This window comes from Ascidia mentula, chromosome 5 (assembly GCF_947561715.1).
Source record: "Ascidia mentula chromosome 5, kaAscMent1.1, whole genome shotgun sequence".
In the NCBI taxonomy this organism is placed as follows: domain Eukaryota; kingdom Metazoa; phylum Chordata; class Ascidiacea; order Phlebobranchia; family Ascidiidae; genus Ascidia; species Ascidia mentula.
The window spans coordinates 17877829-17904618 of record NC_138570.1 but is presented as its reverse complement, the minus strand read 5'-3'; the positions used below and the strand labels follow the sequence as shown (position 1 = coordinate 17904618).

At 39.7% G+C, this 26790-nt stretch overlaps 2 protein-coding genes and 1 pseudogene across 3 annotated transcripts in view; 2 read left to right on the top strand and 1 right to left on the bottom strand.

Annotated features, from left to right (window-relative positions):
* The window catches only part of LOC145902176 (uncharacterized), a 171509-nt gene that overhangs the window by 139068 nt on the left and 5651 nt on the right, over positions 1-26790 (top strand). The window lies entirely within an intron of this gene.
* On the top strand, positions 174-2790 carry LOC145902198 (peroxisomal trans-2-enoyl-CoA reductase-like; annotated as a pseudogene). Its single transcript, XR_014402585.1, has 3 exons — positions 174-1048; positions 1497-2513; positions 2684-2790. The product of XR_014402585.1 is annotated as a peroxisomal trans-2-enoyl-CoA reductase-like (transcript).
* Positions 3134-5696, bottom strand: LOC145902216 (mediator of RNA polymerase II transcription subunit 20-like). Its single transcript, XM_082990094.1, has 4 exons — positions 5581-5696; positions 5058-5194; positions 4189-4442; positions 3134-3347 (listed from the first exon to the last, which is right to left on the bottom strand). Exons 1-4 carry the CDS (start codon positions 5592-5594, stop codon positions 3144-3146), a joined length of 609 nt encoding a protein of 202 aa, XP_082846220.1. The 5' UTR covers positions 5595-5696; the 3' UTR covers positions 3134-3143.

The following is a 26790-nucleotide window of genomic DNA, read 5'->3' as shown; positions in this document are numbered from 1 at the left end:
TTTACTGATTTATTCACATTTTGATTCCTCAACAAAATGTTAATTATTGTGATTAACAAAAAATAACAGCAATCAATAAATGTTTGTGTACTGTAAGAGTAAAATTATGTGTAACAATGCAATGGGTCATGCATGGGCGCCAGTGTTTTGGTTGAATGAGCGCAGATGAACAGGCTGTTGCCAGGGCGATTTTCAGCGTGTTTGGGGCAGTTTTAGTTTGTTTTTCAGGGTTATTAGTCAGGCAGTAAATTGGTAGAGGGTGCTGTTGTACATGTAGCTGAAAAACTACCCAAATATTGAGGTTGATTTTGTGAAAAAATGAATCACAGAAAGTATGTTCAATTTGTGATTTTCTGTTAGTGCGGACCCTTGGCAAGGAATTGTGGCCAAATTTATAATCAAAATAACTACTTAAACTGCTCCCCCGGGGGCATTTTGACCCTCTGTTGGCCATTATTTTGGTCAAAAAAGCAGAAAAAAGTGTAGGTTTGTTTTGTGAAAAAATGAATCACAGAAAGTTACCTCCATTTGCGATTAAGTGAAGCCACCAACCCTCCTCTACACAATTCATGAAGAATTAGATGTCTTGTAATTGTCTTGGGGCCCCACCGGGGCTGTTTGTACACCCCCTAGGACTGACAATTTAGCAGTTAGTCTTTGCAAAACCCCCCAATGTGCTGTCTTAATGCAGCTGCAATCAATTTTTTTTCTGTTCAGCAATAGAAGTCCCCCTTCATGAGTCATCAGACCCGGCAATTGTTTTTGGCAAACAAGAGAAACTGTAACCAGGTGCACAATAACAAATGACTTCTAAAACTCAATTTTTGGGATTTAATTGAGAGATGCGGCCTTGAGTGGGCAGACAAAGGTGTCAGAATAAACTCCGTTGCTCCTGGAACAATATTTTCCTCCACTGCTGCCAAAAATTATCCAACTGATGTTTTTCATATGGCACAACCACTGCAACCTACTGGCCGTTTAGGTTGCCCTGAAGAAGTTTCTGGAATTGTGTGTTTTCTTCTTTCACCAGCTGCTGCTTTTATGACAGGTTAGGTTTACTTTGTAAGAGTTTTTCCTGGGCCCCAAAGGAAAACTTTCCAAAAAAGCATTGCAAAAGATTGTTTGATCATAGTGATAAGTACCCTGTGGTTTGCACCCATTTATTGTTGTACTCCCTCATATTTTATATTACTGGTATCGTGGTATGGAATTAGTTTGCGAAGTTGGTAAATTTTGTTACACTGTATCTGACGTCACATTTCTCGTATGCTATGTTGTGTTTACGTGGCATCTGTATTTTTATTAACGTCGAATAATACGCCACGAACCCATTTCAACCCATACGGCGAATAACGCGCTGTTTATTGTATGCACGGAAGACAACTAAATATCCGGCTAATCATATTTCGTGACACTTCCAACAACACAGCACGCCCTACAACACATTACATTTTTTGGTATTTGCAAACATACATTTAACTCTTTTTTTTGCACAGGAGAAACTGTGAAGATGGATGGGGCTCAAAGTTTATACAAATGCCTGTTTGAAATACCCAAACATGACAAACTCCCACCATGGAAATGGAACAAACTTTAATTAAGTGTTAAAAGAAGTTAAAAAGAAGTGACGATAAATTTTAAATATTATGTATATTTGATACGACTTTCTAATAGCTGTGCTGTGTTTACTGATTTATTCACATTTTGATTCCTCAACAAAATGTTAATTATTGTGATTAACAAAAAATAACAGCAATCAATAAATGTTTGTGTACTGTATTGCTATGCAAATTACGAAAGATATTTTATTTTTAATTGACAGATTAAAAATAGTGAAAATGAATATTGCCAGTGTTTTTAAGCCAAACCTGTTTGCTGGCAAAGTTGCAATTGTAACGGGTGGGGCAACAGGAATTGGTGCTGCAATTACACAGGAATTGGCCCATTTAGGATGTGATGTGGTCATTGCATCAAGAAATGAAGAAAAATTACTGGATGCAGCCGATAAAATGAATAAAAACACAAAAGTTATTGGTGATGTATCAAGTTTACCTTGCAACATTCGCCAAGAAGAGCAAGTTCAAAATCTCATGCAACATGTTGTGAAGAGGCACGGAAAAATTGACTTTTTAGTTAATAATGGAGGAACCTGACCGGGACTTTCCATTGCTGTCAACATGCGTACAAGGAATGGATGGGAGAAAACGGAGGGGCCATTGTCAACATAACTGCAAATGTAAAAAAGGGTATGCCGAATATGTGCCACACCGGTGCCGCAAGAAGTGCTGTTGATAATTTGACCAAAACTTTGGCCATCGAGTGGGCAGATAAAGGAGTTAGGATCAATGCTATTGCACCTGGAACAATTTATTCACCCACAGCTGCAGCTAATTATTCAACTAACTTGTTTGAAGAAGCTGTTAAGATACAACCTACATGGAGACTTGGTACCCCTGAAGAAATTTCTGCTATTGTCTGCTTTACATTATCACCTGCTGCTGCATTTATGACAGGTTACACAATTTATGATAAGTTATAGCAATATTTCTTTATGAAATTAATTTAAACAATGAGTTTGATCTGGTTTGCTTAATGCCTTAATCTTGTGATTTGTTCACTGGTAATTGATGCAAACACATTTGTTTAGTTTTTTTCCATGTTTATTGAAACTTATTATTTGCAGGTGAAACTGTGACAATGGATGGAGCAGAATGTTTGTACGGCAGTTTCAAAAAAATACCCCGGCATGATAAGCTTCCAGCATGGAAGTGGAACAACGAATAACTTCCTTATAATTTTTTAAACATTTGCATTAATCAATTTAAGCCATGTATCTAGGCAAAACCGTGCAAAACATTCAAGCAATTTATCACAATATGAACCAACTTGTTTTCCAAATTTTTTTTGCACATTTTATCTATGAAAAAATTCATATTACTTAAACTTGGCAATTCAAGGAGCATACAACTGTGGCTCCTTTACGTTTTGACTCTTGACTGCGAATTTTATTCAGCAAAAATGCATACACTAGAAGACCTTTCAGACATACAGACATTCAAAAGCGATCTATATTCTTGCCCACATACTGTATGCAATATTGTTCAGTTTTCCAAACACAAAAGGTGTCTGTTTATAGCTCGATATCATCTAGCTGCAACAGCTTTTCTGATATTGTTGAACATTTCAATGTATTGTTGCATTGTAATTTCTGGAGTAAAGCGTTCACCACCTTTAGGTTGCAATAAAGAGGGAAGGTTTGGGGGTGCCTGCTCCCCAATTATAGCTTGCAACATCTCCGACATTAATCCCCAAGACTCGCGGGCAAACATACATGGCGTGTATTCCACCTAAATAAAGGAGTATTAAATTAAAAAAGTTCATTTGTCAAATTTCTCAAGTGAAAGGACATAAAGACAGTGCAGACTGGTTTAAAAAACAAACCTGAAAGTTCCTTTGAATTTGTACGTACGCCTTATTATTTTTCTGTTGCATGTTTATTTGTGACAACTATTTACATTGCAACATTGATTGAAGATGCATAACTATAAGTATTTGTATGAAAATAAGTTTTGGCGGTGGGAAATTGTGTAGACCTCTGTCACAATGGAAAGCATGTCACAGGGCAAACCAGTAAAATGAGCACATGTGCGTGTGCTGTTGCTAAGTGAATTTGAGCCAGTTTCAGGCAGTTTTAGTGGGGTTTGGGTGCTTCAGGTTGCTACTTGGTGTCAGGTGCTGTAGAAAAGTGAACTAAAAATACAACGAAAACGTCAGGCTATAAAAATTAATGGAACAAGGTCCCATTCATTTGTGGTTTTGTAAAAGATCCATCCCTCAGCTACACATTCTGATCAAGATTGGTTTCCGGACTGGTGCATTTTAGGCCCCTGAGTGCCTAAAATGGGGTTATTTGGGGTGAAAGAGCAACAAAAAATGCAATTAGATTTTGCAGAAAAATGAAGCGTTTAAGTACAAGTTCTTTTGTAGTTTTATGCAGGGCCTATCTCACCATCTAATTACAATTTGTACATTTGCCTCATCCAGATAAATTGTCGGATCAACTTAAATCCAGATTAACCAAGTTCTATTGCATAAATGTTTTAAAGCAACTTGTAAATGAAATAGGACTGGAGTATAAGCTTTTGAAATTGCTTCAAAAGAGCAGAAAAATATCTGAATGGTAATTACCTCTATGGCAATGCCTTTAGTGTTTGAACCGACAGCAACAATGCCGACTTTGATCAGGAAATCTCCAAGCTCATATCGCTGTCCTTTGCATTCAATTTTCCCTCCTTTCTTAGGTTGCCACACAGCTCGCAATTTAGACAGGAATGCAGAAAGCATGACGTCGGTGACAAGAAAAGAACCTTCTTCAAATAAAGCAAACCTTGATGCTGGGAACTCAGAGTCATAAAGCAGGTGCAAGGTTTTGGAATTGGAAGCTGAAAGTAGCAAATATTTTGTGGTAGCTCTGAAGCTGTATTAAAGACACATGCGTGCATTGCAACTTCAAATGCCTATTAGGTTTTTAAGGTAGTCTCTGTATGCTCCTTTGGTTTGGTAGTGAAGAGACATTTTGTACAGGAGGCCAAAATTTCAACTTGGACCAAGAATGTTTTTGTGTATAAATATAGGTAGTGACTAAGATATTATAGTTATAGTACTGCTTATAGTTCAAAAGATGAACATGAGTAATTAATCTGTTTGGGAAAATAATTCATCACTAAGTCTTCAAGAAAAGCTCCAAGCTTTGATCCTTTATTACAGGAAACGACCCAAACACATATATACCGACCAAAATCTTTTGATAATTTTTTTAATTATGTTCAGGCAAAGTAATCACAGCAATGTCATTATTAAAGGATTAGGATATCAAAACTTTTGTTTGTAATACATGGCATCGGTCAAAAAGTGTATCCATACATTTCTGAATTAGAGGTAGGCAAAAAAAATTCTGCAGGGCATAAATCTAGTCCTTATTCTGTGCTGTAGCCATATTGCAACTTGACAGTATGAATTTTAGTATTAACCAAGTGGTTAGCTATTGTTTTGCTCACCAGTCGGTGCATGGAAGGACTCACACTCAACCACAAACAATCCACATTTCTTTGCACCAAGTTTTTCCACTACATTGGTTATTTGTTCAAGAGATTGCTGAGTATTTAATCCCTCAGGCTGTTTCCACTGGCTAACACTGGAATGTATAATTTTTCATTTTCAAAACACACATAAAAAATAAAACAAATAGTTTAAAATAATATGCTTGTCTTTCATGATGATATTTAATTTGTAATTTGCGTGGAGGATTTTTTTTCGGCAAACGTTGAACGTGTCTCGTATGTTAATGCATTACCGAATGTTTTTTGTGCAGATTATCGGCAAACGTTAGCAAGAGTGACATTTATTCAATCTGGAGTGTACGTGTTTCACTTCGAGCATCACTATTGCTATGGCTAATCCTATAATAACCCTAACCTATGGCGCGTTACAAGAGAATACCATGTTAAATTATTTCAATTCCACCACGGAGTAAAAGATTCTTACACTGAAGTATAAATAGTAGAAAGATGTTAAACTTACTATGTGACACCCATTGAAAGTTTGTATGAAGTGTTGCAACTTGCAATTTTAGTGAATCAGACTTTCAAAACAGCAGTTGCGTGGGGTATTTAGTGCAGCACTAATTCCAACCGTCTTGTAACGTTTATGCATGACGTAGTGTTCACATTTACGTAATTTTCCATTTAGGTAATGGAGAGTGACTTGCAGTTTTGTACCGCCCAGATAAATACCACAGTTCTCGGAACTGCCCAGGAAGAATTGATCGTAATCGCATAATGATAGTATCGTAGCTCACGCGACGACATTCTTACACTGTTATGATTGTCTTTAAATCTCTGGTTTCTGTGGCCCGAATTCATTTCCACATTGTGGAGTCGCTACTCTGCGCTGGGCTTTTGCCTAGTGTAGATTCACCATTCATTCTACATTGTTGGTACGCCTTGGCGTAGAATCACGTTTGTTTATTCTAATTTGCCCAGTGTAGTGTAGTGTAGTGCAGTTCAACCATTCAACATTCTTGGTTCGCCTTTTGCGTTTCGTCCATTGGTGAAACATTCTTCCAAGATGAACGTCTGTATACTCTGGGGCTACGTCTGTCTATTCTTTCGTCTTTGTTGCTTCCATCTCTACATTTTGGCGACCCCGCCTGTGAAGTTTCCCGAACGTCAAGCTTCAAAGAAGAGTGAAGGATATTCTTCCAAGACGAACGACAAATCTTGACCGTGAGTACCAAACCAGTTGTACTTTTGGTCGTAATTCTTCCATCATCTAATTGCCACGAGGATTCTTTTATAATCTTTCATCAAAATTGCCATCTGGTTGAATATTTATCAGGATATATTCAAGCCATAATCTCGGCGTTCATTTCGCTGTTTTCTTGGATTGCGCACAGTTGCAAATTGACGCGCAACTCTCTCAAATCTTGCTGAGATTTCTAGGTTCCTCGTTTTCCGTTGCTGGACGTTGCTGCTACCATTTCTCTTGGATTCGTCAACCGTTGTTCCCAATTTCCATTCACAAGTGTTTTCCTGAGGATTCGTCAACTCCAGCCCTGCGCTTTAATCGAGCTTAGAGGAGATTCAATTCGCGTACGCACGGATTTCATCGTTTCCCATATGCAACGTTGGATATTTTCCGTGAATGTTCGTTTTCCCCTGCCCAATTTCCGTCTCGTTATTTTGGCCGGGGCGGCCGGCGGTGTTGGCTTGTCTGTGCGGGAAATCGCACCGTATATTCCGGCGGACCATCACACTGTGTTGGAACCGATGCCAACAGGCAGGAATGAAACACGACAAAGTCTGTTGTGCGACGGAAGGTGGATTTCATTTCAAGAAATTTACAATTAAACCTATGGAATGCTGTTGGACTATACAATTTCGCTATTCAACGGTCATGGATTATTAAAGGCAATGAACTGAATTTTTATCTGCCATGGTAAACATCAAGGATATTTCAAGAAATCTTGGCTACAAACGTCGGAACGTTATCGCAAATTACCCGGTAATGTTACATACTACTTTTGTTTCTACTCTTTTAAGCCATGCCTAGCCCTTAGTGGTTACGTAATACTAATTCCCTTATGTTCACTTTCTGTAAAAGGGTTTTTAAACTTTGTTAAGTCTCCTTGTCACCGAAACGTTAGTTAATATTATTCCTTGCGTAATTGACGTCTGTTAAATGTGAAATGTGGATTCAACCCTTAACGAGTCTGCATGACAAGTCAGAAGGGGCCTGATACCTTTATACTACATGGCGCATAATTAAGCAAGGTCGCCCTTTATATTGCCTCCTCCCCACTCTTTATTATGTCTGAAGCCCCAATAGGAAAAATCCTTGCTCTCTAGTTTTGTTTTGGTTTGATGAAGCACATAACTGCTGATTGACATATTTTACGCATGGTTTTATTGTTTGGCCATTATTTTGTGACATGTACTTTGACAAAGCTAAAATACCATTTTTTCTTTTCCTTTTCTCTTTTCTCTCTTATATCGTTGTTCTTTGCCTATTCTGTAAAACACTTTTTGGGAAAAGACGAGTGTAACGTTTATGCATGACGTAGTGTTCACATTTACGTAATTTTCCATTTAGGTAATGGAGAGTGACTTGCAGTTTTGTACCGCCCAGATAAATACCACAGTTCTCGGAACTGCCCAGGAAAAATTGATCGTAATCGCATAATGATAGTATCGTAGCTCACGCGACGACATTCTTACACTGTTATGATTGTCTTTAAATCTCTGGTTTCTGTGGCCCGAATTCATTTCCACATTGTGGAGTCGCTACTCTGCGCTGGGCTTTTGCCTAGTGTAGATTCACCATTCATTCTACATTGTTGGTACGCCTTGGCGTAGAATCACGTTTGTTTATTCTACTCTGGGGTTGATTTGTATTTCTGAACATATATCTATCGTCTTGGTGAATAAAACATACTAACACAAGTTTGGTTAGTTACGAAGAGGAGTCAGGAGTTAAGGGAAACGCATCTCGCAGTTGAACACGCAATTCAAACAAACAAACAATACACATCACTACAGTCTTCTCTCTACTGCCATCCAGGGCGAAAAAGTCCCAACAGGTAAATAACCGTTCCTTTGTTTTTGTTTACTACATTTATTTGTAAAATAGGGATTTAATTTCATTGAAAAAACACTATTAGTATTTGCTATGTTTATACGTGACAAATGCGGTAAATTTTTTTTAATTCCATTTTGAAATATTTTTCTTGATACATTTATATCCAGTTTTTAATGCTTTTGTTATCTGCTTAAAGATTCGTGTTTCAAAGTCCATCACGAAATCGTGCGAAAGCGGGATTATTGTTGCGTGACGTTATAGAAGGCGCTTTGGTCGTGCAAGTGCTGGCAGCCTTATGTGTAGGAATGGAAAACATTGTAAAACGGGTTCCATTAAACAGGGAACAACAAGTGAACAAGTGCAAAAAACGGATTTTTATGTTAATTTGAGCAGCACACAGATGACCACTGTTAATGATAAAACAATTACGGGACAGGGTGTTCTTGTTGTTACAGCATTTATGATCGCTAACGTGATGCATGGACTTTTGAAAACACGACTGAGACAAATCGTCAATTTAGCTTTGTCGTTCTGTCCACTCACAGCAAAAGATAAAAGTAGGTTTATTGAATTTTAAGGCTGGCAAAGACCGCCGAGAAAAACCGACCAAATTAGCTGATTATGCAACACAACACTGTTATTCGGTCATAACACCACTTTTTGTCCGACAGTGGCGTTGCCTATACGAGTTCGCGTCATAAATGATTTATTTAATTCGCCACAATCAACCACTATTGTATTTTTCGCAATATAGTTCGTAACTAGAAATGGTGGAATCATCAAAGTAAAGTCAACATAATGATGAGGTTAAATTTATGTCATGTAATGTCACTGAGCAAAGAAACGCGCACAATCCCCGTCTTATCGAAGTACGGAGTAGTGTCGTCTCTGCTATATCCTTTGATCTTCCGATAATCAACGACAAATAAGCCTTTGGTTTGTGACGTCACAGTGACATATTTCTGTTTGATGTAAAATCCTTGTTCTGGCCTTTGAGGTAACGTAACCTGTGGATTCTCCAATGTTTGAAACTATTCGATATCTGCAATATAAGAAGGCGCCTTTTCCTATCTAAACAATGCATTTTTCGACACGCCTTGTGTTGCGTCAAATTCGCTACAGCGCAAAAGGTTTTTACAATTTTTGGTCGCCGCTACTTTTTGTGCAGTTTTCTACATTTTTTAGTTGACGAAGAACCGAAAAACATCCTGCTATTATCACAGCTTTAATATTTTATTAAAGCGAAATATGTTCCGTTGGTTTAGCGATTATAAGCATTACAGCGATGGAAGCAAAAATTCGATTTTCGGCATATAGAATATATTGTATAAATACACTCCTTTAGTGCTGTCTTTGTTGACAGTTATTTTTCACATACAAATTCGTCATACTTACAACTATCTACTTGACTTATGATTATATGTAGCGTGCGCAATTCTGTGTTTTTAACTAATGATATATAAATGGGCAGAAGAAGAGTAACAAAATTATTCAGTCGCATCTTATTTTTCATCTTAGTTTCCTTTAAAGCTTCGTTGTTTCCTTTCCATGTAAGCCATACTATGTTTTTTGCCATGACCCTTCTGATCTTCCCCAGGGAGCGTTAAGAGCAGTGTTGAAGCATCCATTGTGCCACCATCCACCTCGGGGTATTCCCCGAAGCATGGCGCAATTTTCACCACTTAAACACAAAAGTGACGTCACAGGTTATATACAATAGTTGCTGTTTAACTTACTGTTGATCGTTGTCACGATCATTTGTCGTAAATTGCATTCAATTCAGTGGATGAGAGCTCAAACTATCTCCGGCAGTTCCATTGTATCCGGTAAAATGCAAACGATAATTGTCTGATTCGTCTTCAATGACAAACGAACTGCAACATTCCATTGATATAAGTCAGTTGTAATTCAAGTTACTGTTCATGTTTTTCAATACTCAAACCTGTATTGAGCAAATGCAAATGTTCCATCGAAACCTCGTAAGTCAATCCTCAGTCGACATCCCTGTGTGTTCGTGATTCTATGGATTTCATCCAAACCTTATATAGTGTAGCACATTAATGTTTTAAGTTGTTAAAGGCCTGAACGTTAACAATATTACCCAGCCAGAACTCTCCAGTCAGGTTTCCAAATCCATTTTTGTATTCCTGCCAAGTTCTATTGAAATCAACCGATCCATCGAACCGACGTTGAATCACCTGTTAAATGCTTATGTGAACCATTGCGTTTTCACATATTCAATTTTTGTTGAAGTATCAAAAAATATATTCAGTGAATCTGCATCATTTTTACCGTCCATCCGTTGTCGCAAAACGCTTCTTTGCAGTTTCGCAATCGCTGGTAACCGTACACCGATGACGTCAGGCAGGTTGCTGGTGTCAGCAAATGCTTAATCTCTGTACACAAACAAATTCCTCTGCACAATACCCTTGGGCAATTTATTTTAAAGAACTGCAACTAGGAGAGTATAGCGAATGGTTAATACCGAGACTTGGAGTTCATTTACAATTTGAAGTAAAAGTCTACAATAGAAGCATTACACTTTCAGACCAAATGTTTTTCTTTACCTCGCAAGGTTATTATACAAATTTTAACTGATTATTTTTGTCGTTTACCTTGCAAGTTTTCGCGAACTTCCTGTTTGAAGTTTCTCCCTGTAATTAACTTATTTCTCCATGTAATTAACTGAAAATACAATTTGTTAGCAATACGCCTGGCAGTTGTGCAAGACTTGAAATCCAAACGAAGCTGTTGACACTGCATATGTCTGGGACACGGAGATTTATTACTACCAAAATGCAAACAGACATTTGGCATTCCACAAACCTTAAGGCAAATATTACACGACAAGCAAGCAAAAAACAATATTCTCAAAAAGGTCAGAATCGACTGCAAAATCTGCCAAATCACATCGTTGTCGCTGATTATTGAGGAAATGGTCTCGTTCTATTGCTTTTCTGTGGCCGCGAAAACATCCAAATAAAAATTTTGACGCAAACAAAGAAAATGATTTGCAAACTGCAAAACACCTAATTCGTTCCTAATTCGCTGTTAAATTATTTTATATAACAAGAAAATCGGGAACTTGCGTCAAATAACACAATAAAAAATACACTTGCATTGCGTTTAGTTGATGTTACACGGTATACGTAAATTCGACTTGAAACGTATGGGTGAGGAAGATGGCCATGGTCATCAAAATTCAAGATTAACGTTTATCTCGTAACACTAAGGAAATTATTATGGTTCAAATTCGTTACATTTTTAAATAAGGTTGACTGGAAAATGTTACACTCTGCAAACCCACCTGTTGTCCTTCCCACGTGTTTGTGAAATCACAGGCACAACATTTTTCATTCAAACTATTTTATTTATTCGTTTGGGTAGAAATCAAGAGGTAATGCTTTTCCTATGCATTGGTAAAAAAACAAATCGTTTTGATGGAGACGCATAAAAATAAACGTTAATATGCAAATAAAAAATCAGTTCTAAGTTCTGGGTGGTTTAGGCTTCAATTGCAACAAATTAATAAGGTCTTAATTGTTTAAGAATGAGAAGTGTGGTTTGCGCTGAACAAACATAAAAAAGATTTCAATCAAGGCCCAAACCTGCCATTAAAACAAAAAAACTCACCGGCGACGATAAAAAACAATTGAAAAGGCGAAAAATAAGGAAGCCAAAAAACAGAGACACAAAACACAGAAAGTAATGGCGAATATTGGTGTCGCGGATGAGATTTCGTTTTTGATATTTTTCGCTATCGATCTCGTGCGTCTCGATTCTACAATAGAAACGGAAACAAATAGTTATAAATAAAATCCATACCTGAAGGAAATTTCGATTCAAAATTAATTCCACGCACAAAGCAATATTTTATCAGAACCCAAAGTGGGAACTCAAACAAATACAATTGATGATTGTAGAAGAATCGTAATTTTGGTTTGTCCACTTAAGATAAGGTAGAATATGGTTTTAAAAATTCATGTTTACAATTCCTATTGTTGTAGTTTTGGTCAAACTATATGCAATGTAATTCTATCTATGTAAAAATTAAAGACTACTGAATAAGCTACCAGAAATTAAAACAATCTCCAGTGGCCCGGCTGACACCATCTTGTCGGGATCAAACTTCAACCGGGAGATGTCAGTAGAGAAATTTAGAGCTGCCGTTCCATCTTCTGACGGTGGAACTATAGCTTCAACTGCCGTGTATGGTTTCCCACTTTGTTCCACAGTCTCGTGCATCAGCCGTGAACCATTGTTTGTGCCCAACTGTAACGAACGTATACACAAAATAGATCAAAAGGAAACACTGAAGAATATACAAAAACTAAGCTTGGAAAAATGGTAATAAAAAGAATAATATTTTTTTATCTGGTTGCTATTGAAACATTGATTGAATCGTTTAGCTCAACCGCTTATTACGTATTGCTAAATAAATTCTGATGCATTCCAAATCAATCCCCTACGGCAGAAAATCCATCATTGATCGTCCGTGGTTCACTTACCTGCCGACTTTGTACAACTGCCGCCGCTTCCTCTCGCAGCACAGCGACGTGTTGATTCGGATGAGCGCTGGAGTGGGACGTCACGAGACTCCTCTTTCCTCGTCTTGATGAACATTGTGGTGAACATGCGTCTTTATCCCCGTTACACACACTAACCTGGAAAATAAAAAGTCTATTAAAGCACTCAAGCCGATTTCCTTTTGGCTTTTAATGCTTTTTTATACTTTTAACTCCAAAAATTTGTTTAACGCCCCGCGATTGAAACGAATCCAGTTTTCAACAAACCAATAGTTAATATTCTTATTTCGTCTCGAGATATCATTAAATCAAGGTCTTTCTCCCAACCACCGTCGCCCCTCATCCCCCCCCCCCCCCACATGTTCTCCCACATTTTTATCGACTTTATTTTTATTTTATTTTGCCTCCAACCCCTGTTCTCCATCAATTTCATCGACCGCCCCTGCCATCAAGATCTTGTTGTTTTTCGATCGTTTATGTCCAATCTCTAGGAATTTTATGTGGAAAACAACCGCGATTTTGATTTTAAAATGTTATAAAATATGGTTAGAGTTACCACATGACCAAAACTGATTCTGAAATAAGACTTCAGTGTTCTGTTCCAAAATGCTTATTTCATGCAAGGATCACCACATCACATATTATCGAATGTTGTTTTACCGTGCAGTGAATATACACATCTTCCGCCATCAAATCACGTCCTGTCCAACCAAATATTCTCACCGAAAATCGACCAGATCTCGACTCACCGTTCGAAATTACGGTGACGAATGGACTCGATGGACACCTTAAAGTGATAATGTTATGCACTATTTCTTGAACATGAAATTTTTTACACGACTATAATTCTGCTTTTTCTTTGCATGTGACTTTAGGCTGGGCAAATGATAAAAGTAAATACAGGTTATAAAAAGTATTCTTTTTAAACAAAAAAAAAACAGTGTAATTCTTTCAGAAATTCTTACTTTTCTTTGAACAAATATGCCAGCGGTGTTCGTGTACTCTGCGATGACGTCACGAAGCAGTTATCCATGACGAGAACAGCGTCTTCGGATGGTAGTAGGTCACGTGAACGAAGGTCGACCGAGACATAAACAACATCTCCCTCTGCGAGTGTAACAAGAGATGAGCCGCTAGTGGGCAGCAGAGGGCGTTGGTAGGTGGAGTCCCGAAACAGGGAAATGTCAACATCGAAAATGCCACTCGCTGTGATCAGTTCAATTTCACTGCAGAAGGCAGGGTGAGGTTAGTTTCGGTCTGCATTGGTGAACTTAATCGATTATGAATGATCTACTTTCAATATTTCAGATTAGAGTTAACTTTTAGGTTAATGCTTTTCAATTGAATGGGACTTTAGATTACAAACCAGCACAATTGCTAAATTCATATGTATGTCATAATTCTCCGATAAATATTTATATGCAGCTAATGAACATGATAACATTTTTAAGGGACCTTGTGCTCTGTTTAATTTAACAGTTGTGATTGCCATCTATTTTAAAATTGTGTAGATAAAACCAAAGGCTTTCGACATAGTGTTTTATTGTGTATGATGTTTGTGTTGTTCACCGCAAGGTGTCGCCCTGGCCAAAACACTACAAAAGTGATCATCTACCATGAAATGAAACTTTTTATGTCTGGAAGGTGCTACGGGTTTAGCGGTACATAAATTTGATAGGTGCAGCTCCTAAACAGATTTGTAAATCTCGTTAAAAGGGCCACAAGGTCAGTGCGTACAAGAAACCCTTGGAAATTTCGATCCACCTAAAACCCACCGTTTATAAGCTTCTATAGAAAGAGGTCCATCCGCAGCAGCTGCCGACGAAGCGGTGACGTCACGTTGGTAAACGCAGGTAAAGTCGATTAAAACCACAGTTGATCGAATTCGTTTGTCGCTTGCTTGCCAAATCACTCTGTTGCTTATTCTGTATTCATTAGGTGTTACCTGTGGATGAGTTTATTTATTACTTCTGAAGCATGACTAAAATATGTCTTATTCTGAATTTGTAAACGTTTAACAGGTACATAAATATGTACATCTTTTTCTTCTTGTGACAACGTGTTTTGTTAAAACAACTTTATTGACACGAGCTTTCGCGACCCACTCCTCGCTTTATCAGGTGTAAGACAAAATGACCTACAGTTATCAACGCTTTCTGGCTTTCTTTTTGCTTGTTTTGGTCGATGTTACCGCATATTATTTGCTTACCCTCATTTGTCGCACCTGATGAAGCGAGCAGCAGCCCCCAAGTACTCGTGTTGTTATAATCGTTTTAATAAGTTAGTAGGCTTGTGTCAGAACAAATGCACAAGGTACCATAGCAGTCACGAAACCAGAGTGTTACATGACTGCAGAATTTGTCTACTGAAGAATTTGTGCATTTAAGTTTGAGATAAGTTGTTAAGACATTAAGATGGCCGCGAAATTAAAAACGTCATATCAACATAGGCAAAAAGCATGGTAATTACATTACACGATCAAGTGTGAATAATGAACTTTACCTCCATTCTAGAACCACAAGAAGCGTCGATCGGCGATGGAACAATCACCATGTACCAGTCAGTCGAGTTAAAATGCTCCCCAAACGACATGCAATCCGATGAATCACGGGACGCGAGACTGACGTAGTTATGGTCAGTTGTCAGAAGGCCCTCGTCTGACACAACGCGGCGATCGAATGCAACGATGATGCTTTCGGAGTCGCAAATTAAGTTAGGCCCGGCTGAAAATGAAACTCTTTATCTATGGTGCACAAATGTTACGGGAGGTCTTCGGGAATACAATTGCAAAAAAATGGAACTGCGCTTGACTTGTTTAGAACTATCTGGAGTACTTTAAACTCCTTTAACAGTAATAAAGTCGGAAATACCGAAAAGTATTGAGTTTCAATGCACCGCTGTCTAAGCAACACAACGTACAAATGTATATTTCATTTGATAAAGATAACAAAAAGGCAATAAAAATTCACCCATCAACTCATTGCATTTTGCCAGTTTTGAAATTGTAAACATACGGGAGCAAATCAGACTTACGATATTCGCAATGTTTTCCCATCCACCCCGGTTTGCACACACAGTGGCACTGTTTCGTCACCGTTGCCCGTGCACGTATCCGGGAAGTAGCCGAGACAGTTTCGCGTTCGCGTCCAAGTGCCAAGCCCTGTTACATTTTCTTTCATTCAAATGCGAAATTTTTGCGTTTACAACTGACCTAGATACGAACTTTTACGCTTACACATTTTCATTTCTATTTAAGTAGTGGTTCATGCAAACTTTAACCAAATAGATTTTATCACACTCTTACTTTGTTTCACACTGTATTGCAACTAGTAGGTTGGATAATACAGAACTTTTTATCATCAGAAATTATCTTGCAACTCGATCCATATACCACACGTAGCGCTGCAAGCTGCCCAATGAGACCACTGACTCCAAGTTCCGCACCGCCCTCTAGTGCACTTCTCGCTGTCCGAAGCAGACCCAGACGTGAAACACGTGTTGGGGAAGTCCCCAAAGCAATCCCTCTGTCTGGATCGTATTCCTTCGTCACAGCTGGCTGAGCACGCCGACCACGCTCCCCAGTCCAACCAAGAGGAGCAAAGACCGAGTGTGCAATTTCTGCCTTCGGTTCCCTCAAAGACGTCAACGATGGTCCGACGAATCTACAAGTCGCGTCAACAAGCTTACATGGAATGCCACAGGTAGTTGAAGAAAACGTTGGACATTGAATGTTATCGATAAGTTTTTAAGTGTTTGTGAGCGATCATAACCTCCAAATCAGTTTCCATGTACAAAACCTTTCCTCAGTCTAGGAAAGAGCGATCACCAATGTCGAGTTAAAGGGGTGTGACAACGTATTATGCCTTGTATTTGAGATACATACCTTTTATCTAACTAATCCACAAACCTACTCCCGTAGTTAACTGCCCTCTCCTCACCATCCACGTTCTGCGACAAAATACATCCTACAGCAATATCGGAAGGATCTGTATCGACCACAAACGGCTGTACGAAATCTGGGTATTGTAAAATGGGCGCCGAAGTTAAACGCTCTCTGGAATCACCAAAAGCATTCTGGCAACATTTATCCAATACGAAACTCTTTACTTTCCGTAAGTCGGTAAAGAGGGGCAGCGATATGCCCATAATTATGTATATATTTGCGGGAATTTGACGTCAAGCCGAGAAATTGGAAAGCGTCTTTTAGTCCGTGGCGGTGGCCATTGAGACACGGTCTTTACTTTGTTTGGGTCACAACTTACGCCCCTTTTCGGCAAGAAATATTTAAAACTCGGCCTATTTAGATGGTGATGTACCGTGTTTTATTTTGGTTCCAAATCATACGCATTGTACATGTGTGTATTGGTACTCATAGTAGCTGAGTATAAAACCTTTTTAAATCAATCTGTTAGACAGCTTTTTGAAAGATGTTTTTATTTTTTCAGAAAAATATATTTCGCCCTGAAAAGGGCATCATCTGTTTCTGCAAAGTGTACAAAACAATGTAAATTTACTAAGTAGAAGCGAAGGTCTGCCACATAAAGGAAAGTACCTTAATAAAAATTAAAAAATATTAAAAAATTAAATAATGCAAATAAAAACCTGGATATGTAAGAAAAGAGCTAGTAACTGACTGCCAGTATAATTCCAACAAAAATTATGTCGCACAAAACCTGACAAAACTCGAGTTTGCGCGACTTCGTTGCCTTGTCCACCGTTTTTTCACAGAAAAATCTGGATTTCCATTTGCTGGCTGTGGCTAAGACATCTCGCGTCATCTTGGCGGGGAAGCCTGATTTATTTGCTTCGTCGTGTAGCGACTTTAATGCATCTATGTAGTCCTCATCATGTTCATTTAACCGGCGCATACGTATAGCTTCCGAGAAGACGATGGATTTAAATACGTGCACTGGATGATGTGAACGTCCATTTAAGAAGCACCGGTCAAGGGCAGTAGGTTTCATGTAGTTTGTGATTTTGAAACCTGCCAGTGACGCCGGATCAGATACATGGCACAAATCAAGGAATTCCACACAGGAATGTTGTTCGGCAGTAGTGGCCTGTCGGAAAGTTAGCTGTAGCCCAGCTAGTGCAAAACACTGAGCCAATTTATGTCGTATGGCAGTAGTAGTTGCAGCACCAAACGATATCCAAACAATATCATCAATGAATCGCTTAAAAATTTGAGCCTTTGCAATTTCAGTGGCTGCTCCGCAGACTATATAATGTACAGCAATGTTGGCTATGGATACGGAGTTATTTTCACCAGTAACGATGCCTTCTTTCTGTCTGTAAAAGTGGTCTGCATTGCGCAGTAAGGCATTGTTTATGCAAAACATTGATAATTTAATTAGGGTATTTCTTGCCATTTTAAGGCCGCTTTCAATGATTGAGATATAATGGCCCTGGGGAGATTCGGATACAATGCTCTCACATCACCCGCTACAATGTACAGTTCGTGGTGCCGTGAAGTAATGTTGATGTGTTGGGCATTAGATTGTTTCCAGTGATGAAGTTCCTCAAGATATTGCTTACTGTCTCTGCAATATTCATTGATGGTCGCCTTGCATTAGAGAACACTAACTGGATTCAGGATGCTTTCAAGAAACGCAGTAATTCTTGAGGTTATGGTGTTACTGGAAGCCTGGACGAGTCTTACCGGTATATCTTCAATTTTTCAGTGTAGCAATTCCTCGGGGCTACTCATAGAGTGTACATATATAGGTTCAATACCAACAAATGTCTACAAATTAAGGTTTCTTATTTGTGATTTTGGTTTTGTAAATTGTGGCGTTTGTTTGGTTAAACAAAGTCTTATGCTTTTATACTTGTTTTTTTCACGCAATTGAAATACTATTAAACGCACAACAAAAACATATTAAGCGCAGCAAGAGTTATTTCAAAAGAAAGGGGAAATTCCACTTGTTTTAATAATTGTTCTATCGCACCACAGACCCAGAAATGAGATCATGTGTTGGTATTTAATTGGCGAGTAACGATACAACCATGTAGTTGCGCCACTCGCATCAGTTCTGTCTGGTTGAAACGAACAGGATTCAAACAATCAATGAACAACGCCCTGTAGACACCCACCAAATACCAGGTAGATCGTATTTCATGTTTTCCCGCTGGATACGATCCTTTGTATGGCGACATAGGGTTGGTTTTTGTATGTATGCAGAAAAAAAAAGTAGCGCTAAAATTACCCCTTTGTTTTTCAACCGTCACAACAATACTGCAGCTGGGGTTCGCATACTATGGTCCGCAATGGCTGCGCTGAGGAACCGTGACGATTAAGTAGAAAAATATTTTTATGAAAACGTTTGTGTTGTAAACGCGCGAAAACGTCGACCACGTTTCCCTGGAGAGAAGGGAATGCCGCGCCTGCCTTTCCTGGGCCGGGCTTCCCGTCCGAACCGGCGTGTCGCCGATTGAAGACTGTGCTCGGTTGCCAGTGGGCAGCGCGGCGAGGGATATGCGGGGTCCGCGGCTTACGTTAGCCGCTTTTCCGACCAGTCTTCAAACACGTACCGCAGAGTCTAACGTATGCGCAGTAAAAGTGAATGTGGGCGCGGTCCGGCGATGGTGAGATGCCGTCTTAGTACGCGTATATGGTTTATCATATGGATGAATTAAAAGTACGTAACCTTTTACTAACAGCCATTGTTTTAAATCAGAAAAGCGACAGTGACAAAACAATGGAACAATACGCAGATGGTGAAAAAAGAAATCGCTTTTTGATTGGGAGTTGCACAGCTCTCGCTACCACAACACAAGGGTTCGCATAACAATAAGTTTGTGACGTTTTTTTCGTGTAAAAGAAACCCTATCCCCTCGTCAACTTTGCTTTGCGTTCGAATTCGGGAACTAACATCGGGCCGTGTTACGTAAGGCAGCTGTTACGTTGTGAAAACAGCTTGTTTTTTAGTCTCACGTTGATGTAATTGGAAGGTAATATTCAAAGTAAAGCAAGTTTTATATGTCAATTCTGAGTGAATTGTGATCAGGAGCAAACGGTTTTATTATCATTGAAGGGAAATGTGGTCACGTTGATGCTTGTGCATGAGCTGGGGGTGTTTTTATTGCAAACCGAGAACAGTTGTTACGGAAGGCGAATGTTTTGACGAGGTTGTAATGTGCTTAATACTATGATGATATGCTGTGATTTATTTCGGTTCCAAAACATACGCATTGTACTTGTGTGTATTTGTAATCACAGAGTGTACGCATATAACCAAGATTCAATGCTAAGAAATGTCTACAAATTTAAGGTTTTCTATTTGTTATTTTGGTTTTACGGATTTTAGCGTTTGTTTGGTTGAAACATATTATTTTGCTTTTACACTTCTTTTTCATGCAGTTGAAATACTATTTAAATGCACACAACAACACACTAAGCGCAGCAAAAGTTATTCCAAAAGAATGTGGAAATTCCACTTTGATTAATAATTATTCTATCGCACCACAAACCTAGAAATGAGATCATGTGTTTGTATTCAATTGACGAGTAAAGATACAACCATGTAGTTGCGCCACTCGTATCAGTTGTGTGTGGTGAATTGAACAGGATTCAAACAATATATGAACAACGGTTTGTGGACACCTTCCAAATACCAGGTAGATCGTGTTTCATGTTTTCTCGCTGGATTGCGATGCGATCCATTGTCTGTAAACATAGGGTTAGTTCTTATATATACGCAGAAACAATTAATAGTGTAAAAATGACACTTATGGTTTTTAATAGTCACAACAATACATGAGCAGGGGTTCCCAAACTGTGGTCCGCAACGGCTGCGCTGGGAATCCGTGACGATAAAGTTGAAAAATAATGTATTGAAAACATTAGTGTTTTAGGCGCGCAAAAACGTCGGTCCGTCGCCCTGGCAAGGAGGGATCGTTGCGTCTGCCTTTCGTGGGTCGGACGCCCCGTCCGAGCCGGTGCGTCGCCGATTGAGAACTGTGCTCGGTTGCGGGTGGGCAGCGCCAAACGAGACAAACGGGGTCCGCGGATAACGTCAGCCACCTTCCCGACCAGTCTTGAAACAAGGTCCGTGGAATCCAACGTGTGAGCAGAGAAAGTGAATATGGGCGCGGTCCGGCGATAGGGGGGATGTCGTGTTTGAACGCGTGTATTGTTTGTCATATGGATGTGAATTAAAAATACTTAACTCGCAACAAACAGCCATTGTTTCAAATCAGAAAAGCGACAGTGACAAAACAATGAAACAATACACAGATGGTGGAAGATATTCGCTATGTTCGGGAGTCGCACTGCTCTCGCTACCACACAAGGGTTCGCATAACAATAAGTTTGTGACGGTTTGTTTGTGTAAAAGGAACCCTATAGCCTCGTCAACCCTTCTTTGTTTTGCGCTCTAATTCTGGAACTAACTTCAGGCAGTATTTCGTAAGGCAGCTGTTACGTAATGAACATGTTGATTTAGTCTCACTTTGATATAATCGGAAAAAGTAAAGCAAGTTTAAAATGTCATTTCTGATTGAATTGTGATCAGGAGCAAACGTTATCATTAAAGTGCATGCGACACGGCCATGACAACTTTGCTAAAAGAAAACTGCACGAAAAGTAGCGGCGACCAAAATCATAAAACTATCTGCGCTGTGGCGAAAATTACATCACACAAGGCACTCGCGTCGAGAAAATGCATTGTTTAGATATAGAAGGCGCCTTATATTGCAAATATCGAATAGTTTCATGCATAGGAGAATCCACAGATTACGTTACCTCAAAGGTCAGGACAGGGTTTTACATCACACAAAAATATGTGACGTCACAAACCAAAGGATTATTTGTCCCTAGTTATCGGAAGATAGGGTATAGCATAAACGGCATTACTCTGTACTTCCATGAGACGGGAAGGGTGCGTATCTTTGCTTTTGGGTGTGATGTCATAACGTTAACTTCACCTTGGTGTTGACTTTAATTTGATGATTCCAACATTTCTAGTTACAAACTATATACGCGAAAAATACATTTGTGGTTGATTGTGCCGAATTAAACAAATCATTTATGACGCGAACACGTAGGCAACGCTACTGTCAGGCAAAAAGTGTTACTATGACAGAATAACTGTTTTGCATAATCAGCTAATTTGGTCGGGCTTTCTCGGCGGTCAAAATTCATTTAACCTACTTCTATCTTTTGCTGTGAGTGGACAAAACGACAGTGCTAAACTGACGGTTTATCTCTGTCGTGTTTTCAAAAGTTCATGTATCACGTTAGCGATCATAAATGCTGTAACAACAAGAACACCCTGTCCCAGTAACTGTTTTCTTATTACACAAGTAAATAAGACATAATAGGTCGAAAGAGCGGCCATCTGTCTGCAGCTCAAATAACATCAAAATCTGTTTGTTGCACTTGTTCACTCGTTGTCTCCTATTTAATGCAAAACTATACTAAACCAATTTAACATTCCTGCGCATAAGGCTTGCTGCCAGCACTCGCACGACCGTAAGTAGTGATGCACCGAAACAGCTGTTTTTATATACGGCCGAAACCGCATATTCGGCAAAAGTTGCCGAATTAATTCGGCCGAATAAACCGAAACTAATTTTGGTATCCATCTCTTTAAACGCAATAAATTTAAACAAATCATATACTGGATTAGATCTTATCCTATCATACAGCCTTTTTTGGCGCTCGAAGAATAACCTCGTCTTCTGTACCAAATGCTTAAAGTTGATTTTTATCATTTCTGTGAAAGTCAGCAAATGAAACGAACATATTCGTACAGTGTAAACAATGATTTTAACCTTTTCGAAACTTCGCGTATCAGCGTTATATGCAGTAAAAAAGTTTCGGTTTCGGCCGAATTTTGCAGAAATATTCGGCCGAAACCGAATAATTGCGAAAACCTTAGTTTCGGCCGAATAAATTCGGCAAACCGAACTTTCGGTGCACCCCTATAACCATAAGCGCTTTCTATGACGTCACGCAACAATAATCCCGCTTTCGCACGATTTCGTTCGAAGCGGTAAAAATGCGCCTCTGATCAGCTGTATCTACGAAACCAGTATCAAGCTACTTTTTTGGCAAAAAATGTTTTTAAGTCATGAACATCTCTTAGTTTAATTGTTTAACATGTTTGATTTTCCGTGTCACATGCACTTTAAAGGCAAAGCGGTCACAATGCTTGGGCATGAGCTAGGGGTGCTTTTATTGCAAACCGAGAACAGTTGTTACGGAAGGCGAATGTTTTGACGAGGTTGAAATGTACTTAATACTATGATGATGTGTTGTGATCTATTTAGGTTCCAAAACATACGCATTGTCTTTGTGTGTATTTGTAATCGTAGAGTGTACAAGTAAACAAGATTTAACACTAAGAAATGTCTACAAAACAACACACTAAGCGCAGCAAGAGTTATTACAAAAGAATGAGGAAATTTTACTTTGCTCAATAATTATTCTATCGCATAACAATCCCAGAAATGAGATCATTTGTTTGTATTTAATTGGCGAGTAACGATACAACCATGTAGTTGCGCCACTCGTATCGGTCGTGTCTGGTGAAATGAACAAGATTCAAACAAACAATGAACAACGCCCTGTAAACACCCACCAAATACCAGGTAGATCGTGTTTCATGTTTTCCCGCCGGATGCGATCCTTTGTATGGCGACATAGGGTTGGTTTTTGTATGTAGGCAGAAACAAAAAGTAGCACTAAATTTAAACCTTTGTTTTTCAACCGTCACAACAATACTGGAGCAGGGGTTCGCATACTATGGTCCGCAATGGCTGCGCTGAGGAACCGTGATGATTAAGTAGAAAAATATTTTTATGAAAACATTTGTGTTGTAAGCGCGCGAAAACGTCGACCCCGTTTCCCTGGAGAGAAGGGAATGCCGCGCCTGCCTTTCGTGGGCCGGGCTCCCCGTCCGAACCGGCGTGTCGCCGATAGAAGACTGTGCTCGGTTGCCAGTGGGCAGCGCGGCGAGGGATATGCGGGGTCCGCAGCTAACGTTAGCCGCTTTCCCGACCAGTCTTAAAACACAGACCGCAGAGTCTAACGTATGCGCAGTGAAAGTGAATGTTGTCTCTCGTGAAATGAACAGGATTAAAACAATTAATGAACAACGCCCTGTAGACACCCACCAAATACCACGTAGATCGTGTTTCTGGTTTTTGCGCAAGATGCGATCCTTTGTATGGCGGCATAGGGTTGGTTTTTGTATGTAGGCAGAAACAAAACGTAGCATAAAAATTGCACTTATGGTTCTCAGCCGTCACAACAATACACGAGCAGAGGTTCCCAAAATTTGGTCCGCAACGGCTGCGCTGGGGATCCGTGATCCGAGCTCGTCCCACCTTTTAGGTATAAGGAACACATACAGTTTCCATATGATTTCGCGTACAATCAACAATGAATTTATGACCTTGTTTTTTTTAACGTTAGCATAACGGACATAGTCATGTTTTACCTTTTTTGACTTTGTTTGAAAAAAGTAGTGTTGGTCGTTTAATCATGCTACATTCTAGAAACACTGACCTGTTTTGTTACGTATAATATGTATAGAAATTAGATGATAATATTACGGAACGCAAGTTGGTGTGACATGCTGGTGTTACAACACAAACCTAGGTGGGGTTTACAAAGTAACCAGTGGCTGTGTGAAAGTCTTTGCCTGCATTCGTTTATTCCCACAAAACATATAATTCACAGTAGACTCATCATGCGTTTAGAACTATTGTAAACCGACTAACGCTTAGGAGGCCACATGTTTTCCACACGGCCCTAGAAAATACGAGGCCAGGAAGAGGTTAAATCATTTTGATTTCTGGAGATAATCTAGTTTGCGTTTCCATTGCTCTGGCACTGACACTCGTGCTCCGTGTAAGATTTACTTTTACTTCCTTGCTGCACTCTTCGTGATGCGAAGTAGCGTGTGATGGTTGATGCTCTCATATCCGCTATTAACGCCCTGTATGTACTGTTTTATCATGGTCGCGAAACATGTGTTATGGACCCAGACATTTCTGAAGAAGACGTGGCAACTTCTCGGGGACCGAACAGGTGATTTCGGTCAAGTCCATCGCACGTTATCCCACTATTTTCGCAATTACAAAAGGACGGCCAGCCATTCCAATCTCTAGGTTGTTATTATTCAACATGGGCGTACGACGTTGATTGCGTTTCGCTGGTCGTTCACTTCCTAACTCGTGTTGTCCCCGTTGTATCGTGAAGGTCGAATCGTAGTCGGTTCATCTACATCTACACGGTTCCCAAGGTTGAACAACTGTATTCCATCTGAATTCAGTCATAACCTCGTCCACATACTCAGCTTTTTGCATTCAACTGGCCGGGAAATCGTTTTCTACACATTGAAAGGTTTAGGTGTGGTTTCAGTATCCTATTGGAGACAAAAGCGGCACAAGGTTGCCAGCAAAATGTCTTCCAAAAAAAGAAATCAGCTGCTGCATGTTTGAGATAACAAAACTAATGTTCTAACGAACGCTCACAAAACAACCCCCGTAAACATGAAAATTGTTCGTCGGACGTGAAAGTCCTATTATTCATTGCGCCTTGAAAAGTTCGCGTGCTTACGACTGTCGGCTGTATTTGGACCTTCAATGCTGTTGTTTTTAATGTAAGAATCGTTTTAACCAACAGAGGTTAGCTGCACTTCAGAGTTAGGTGTGAGATTAAACAAAAGTGTGTTTATTTATTTATGGATAAATCGTCATGTTTGGTTTGTTATTTGTATGTGTTTGGAAGGATAAAGTAGGGTGAGTGATTACGTTTTAATAGTAGCAGGTAACTGGTCCTTTTTCACGTGAAACTGTTTTGTATCAGAGAAGACAATTTAGGCTTATTTGATGAAACACTAAACTTATACGCTTGTTGGCTTCTAAGGTGTTGCAAAACATTAATGCTGTGACATAACGTCCACATGAGATGTTTATAAATGGACATTTTAATTTTTCAAAATCCAGCATTGGTTCCATTTATCATTTTCCCCTTAAAACTCAAAAACTATTTCATCTGGCGCAATGTTTCTGTCGCTGGAAATATCTCGGTTTTCTTGCGTTCCCGCACAGGCCGACAAGGCCGGTCAATATCCAACGATTCATCCAATCAGCGGGCTGAGGGCTTGGAAGTTTTAACATTTTGGAACATAAACGTGGGCACACGCAGGTAGGCCGACGCTCTCGACTCCATCTTTCTGATTCGATCGCACACTTCCGGCTTCGGGGAAGGTATCGGTTGTGGGCTTTATTAGATGGAAGTGAACCATTTGCTTTTTACCAGCCGCGTCCTGAATGATATAGTTGGCGGGGTCGCGGCCACTTTGACAACGCGATTGGGTCATTTGAAAGGTCGCTGCAGCTTTTGCATTTTCCCACCAGGACTGCTGGGTTCGTGATTAGAACGTAAATACCTACTGAATGTGGCGTCCCGTGTTGTCGCCGATCGTATTAACTTGTCATCCGCTAGTGCTGGAGTCGGAGACTTTTTCGCATCATTTCCTCCGTTAGTTCCAAACAATCGCGTGAACGATGGGTTTCAGTTTCGTATGACATTTCGTTCCCTTTTCCGACGTTCCCCCAACCACATCTACGGACAGTCGTAGTGGTCGCCCTGCTGTCAAAAGCGTATTGGGTGGAAATACCCAGACTGATACCCTGATCGCGTGAGTGATAGAGGCCCAAATACAACGACCTCAACACGCTGCATCGGGCTGTTTACCGTGGAGTGGACCAATGGTGTCTGTGGCCTTTGTGCGTTTTTTGTAATAATATTGGCACTCGATACAACCCCGACAAAACTGTTCTACTGCTTAACTCCACCTGTACCAATAGTAATTTTCGGCGACTTTCGAGAGGGTCTTCACGATTCCTAGATGCCCACCTCCGAGCGCGTCCTCTTGTAGTGCAACAATAACCCCTTGTCTTAAACTTAGAGGGAGACCTACTTTAAGCACAATCTTTACCCCGGAATCAGTTTCCACGCACAACTCCTTTACTTTTTGCATTAGTCAAGTGAAGAGCGATCACCAATGTCGAAATGAAGCGTCATGAGGACATGGAGAAACGAGCGTCCAGTTTCCCTGGGCAATTGCACGCGTCATGAGTGCTTCGCGTTGCCTCTCTGATCGTCCGGCAT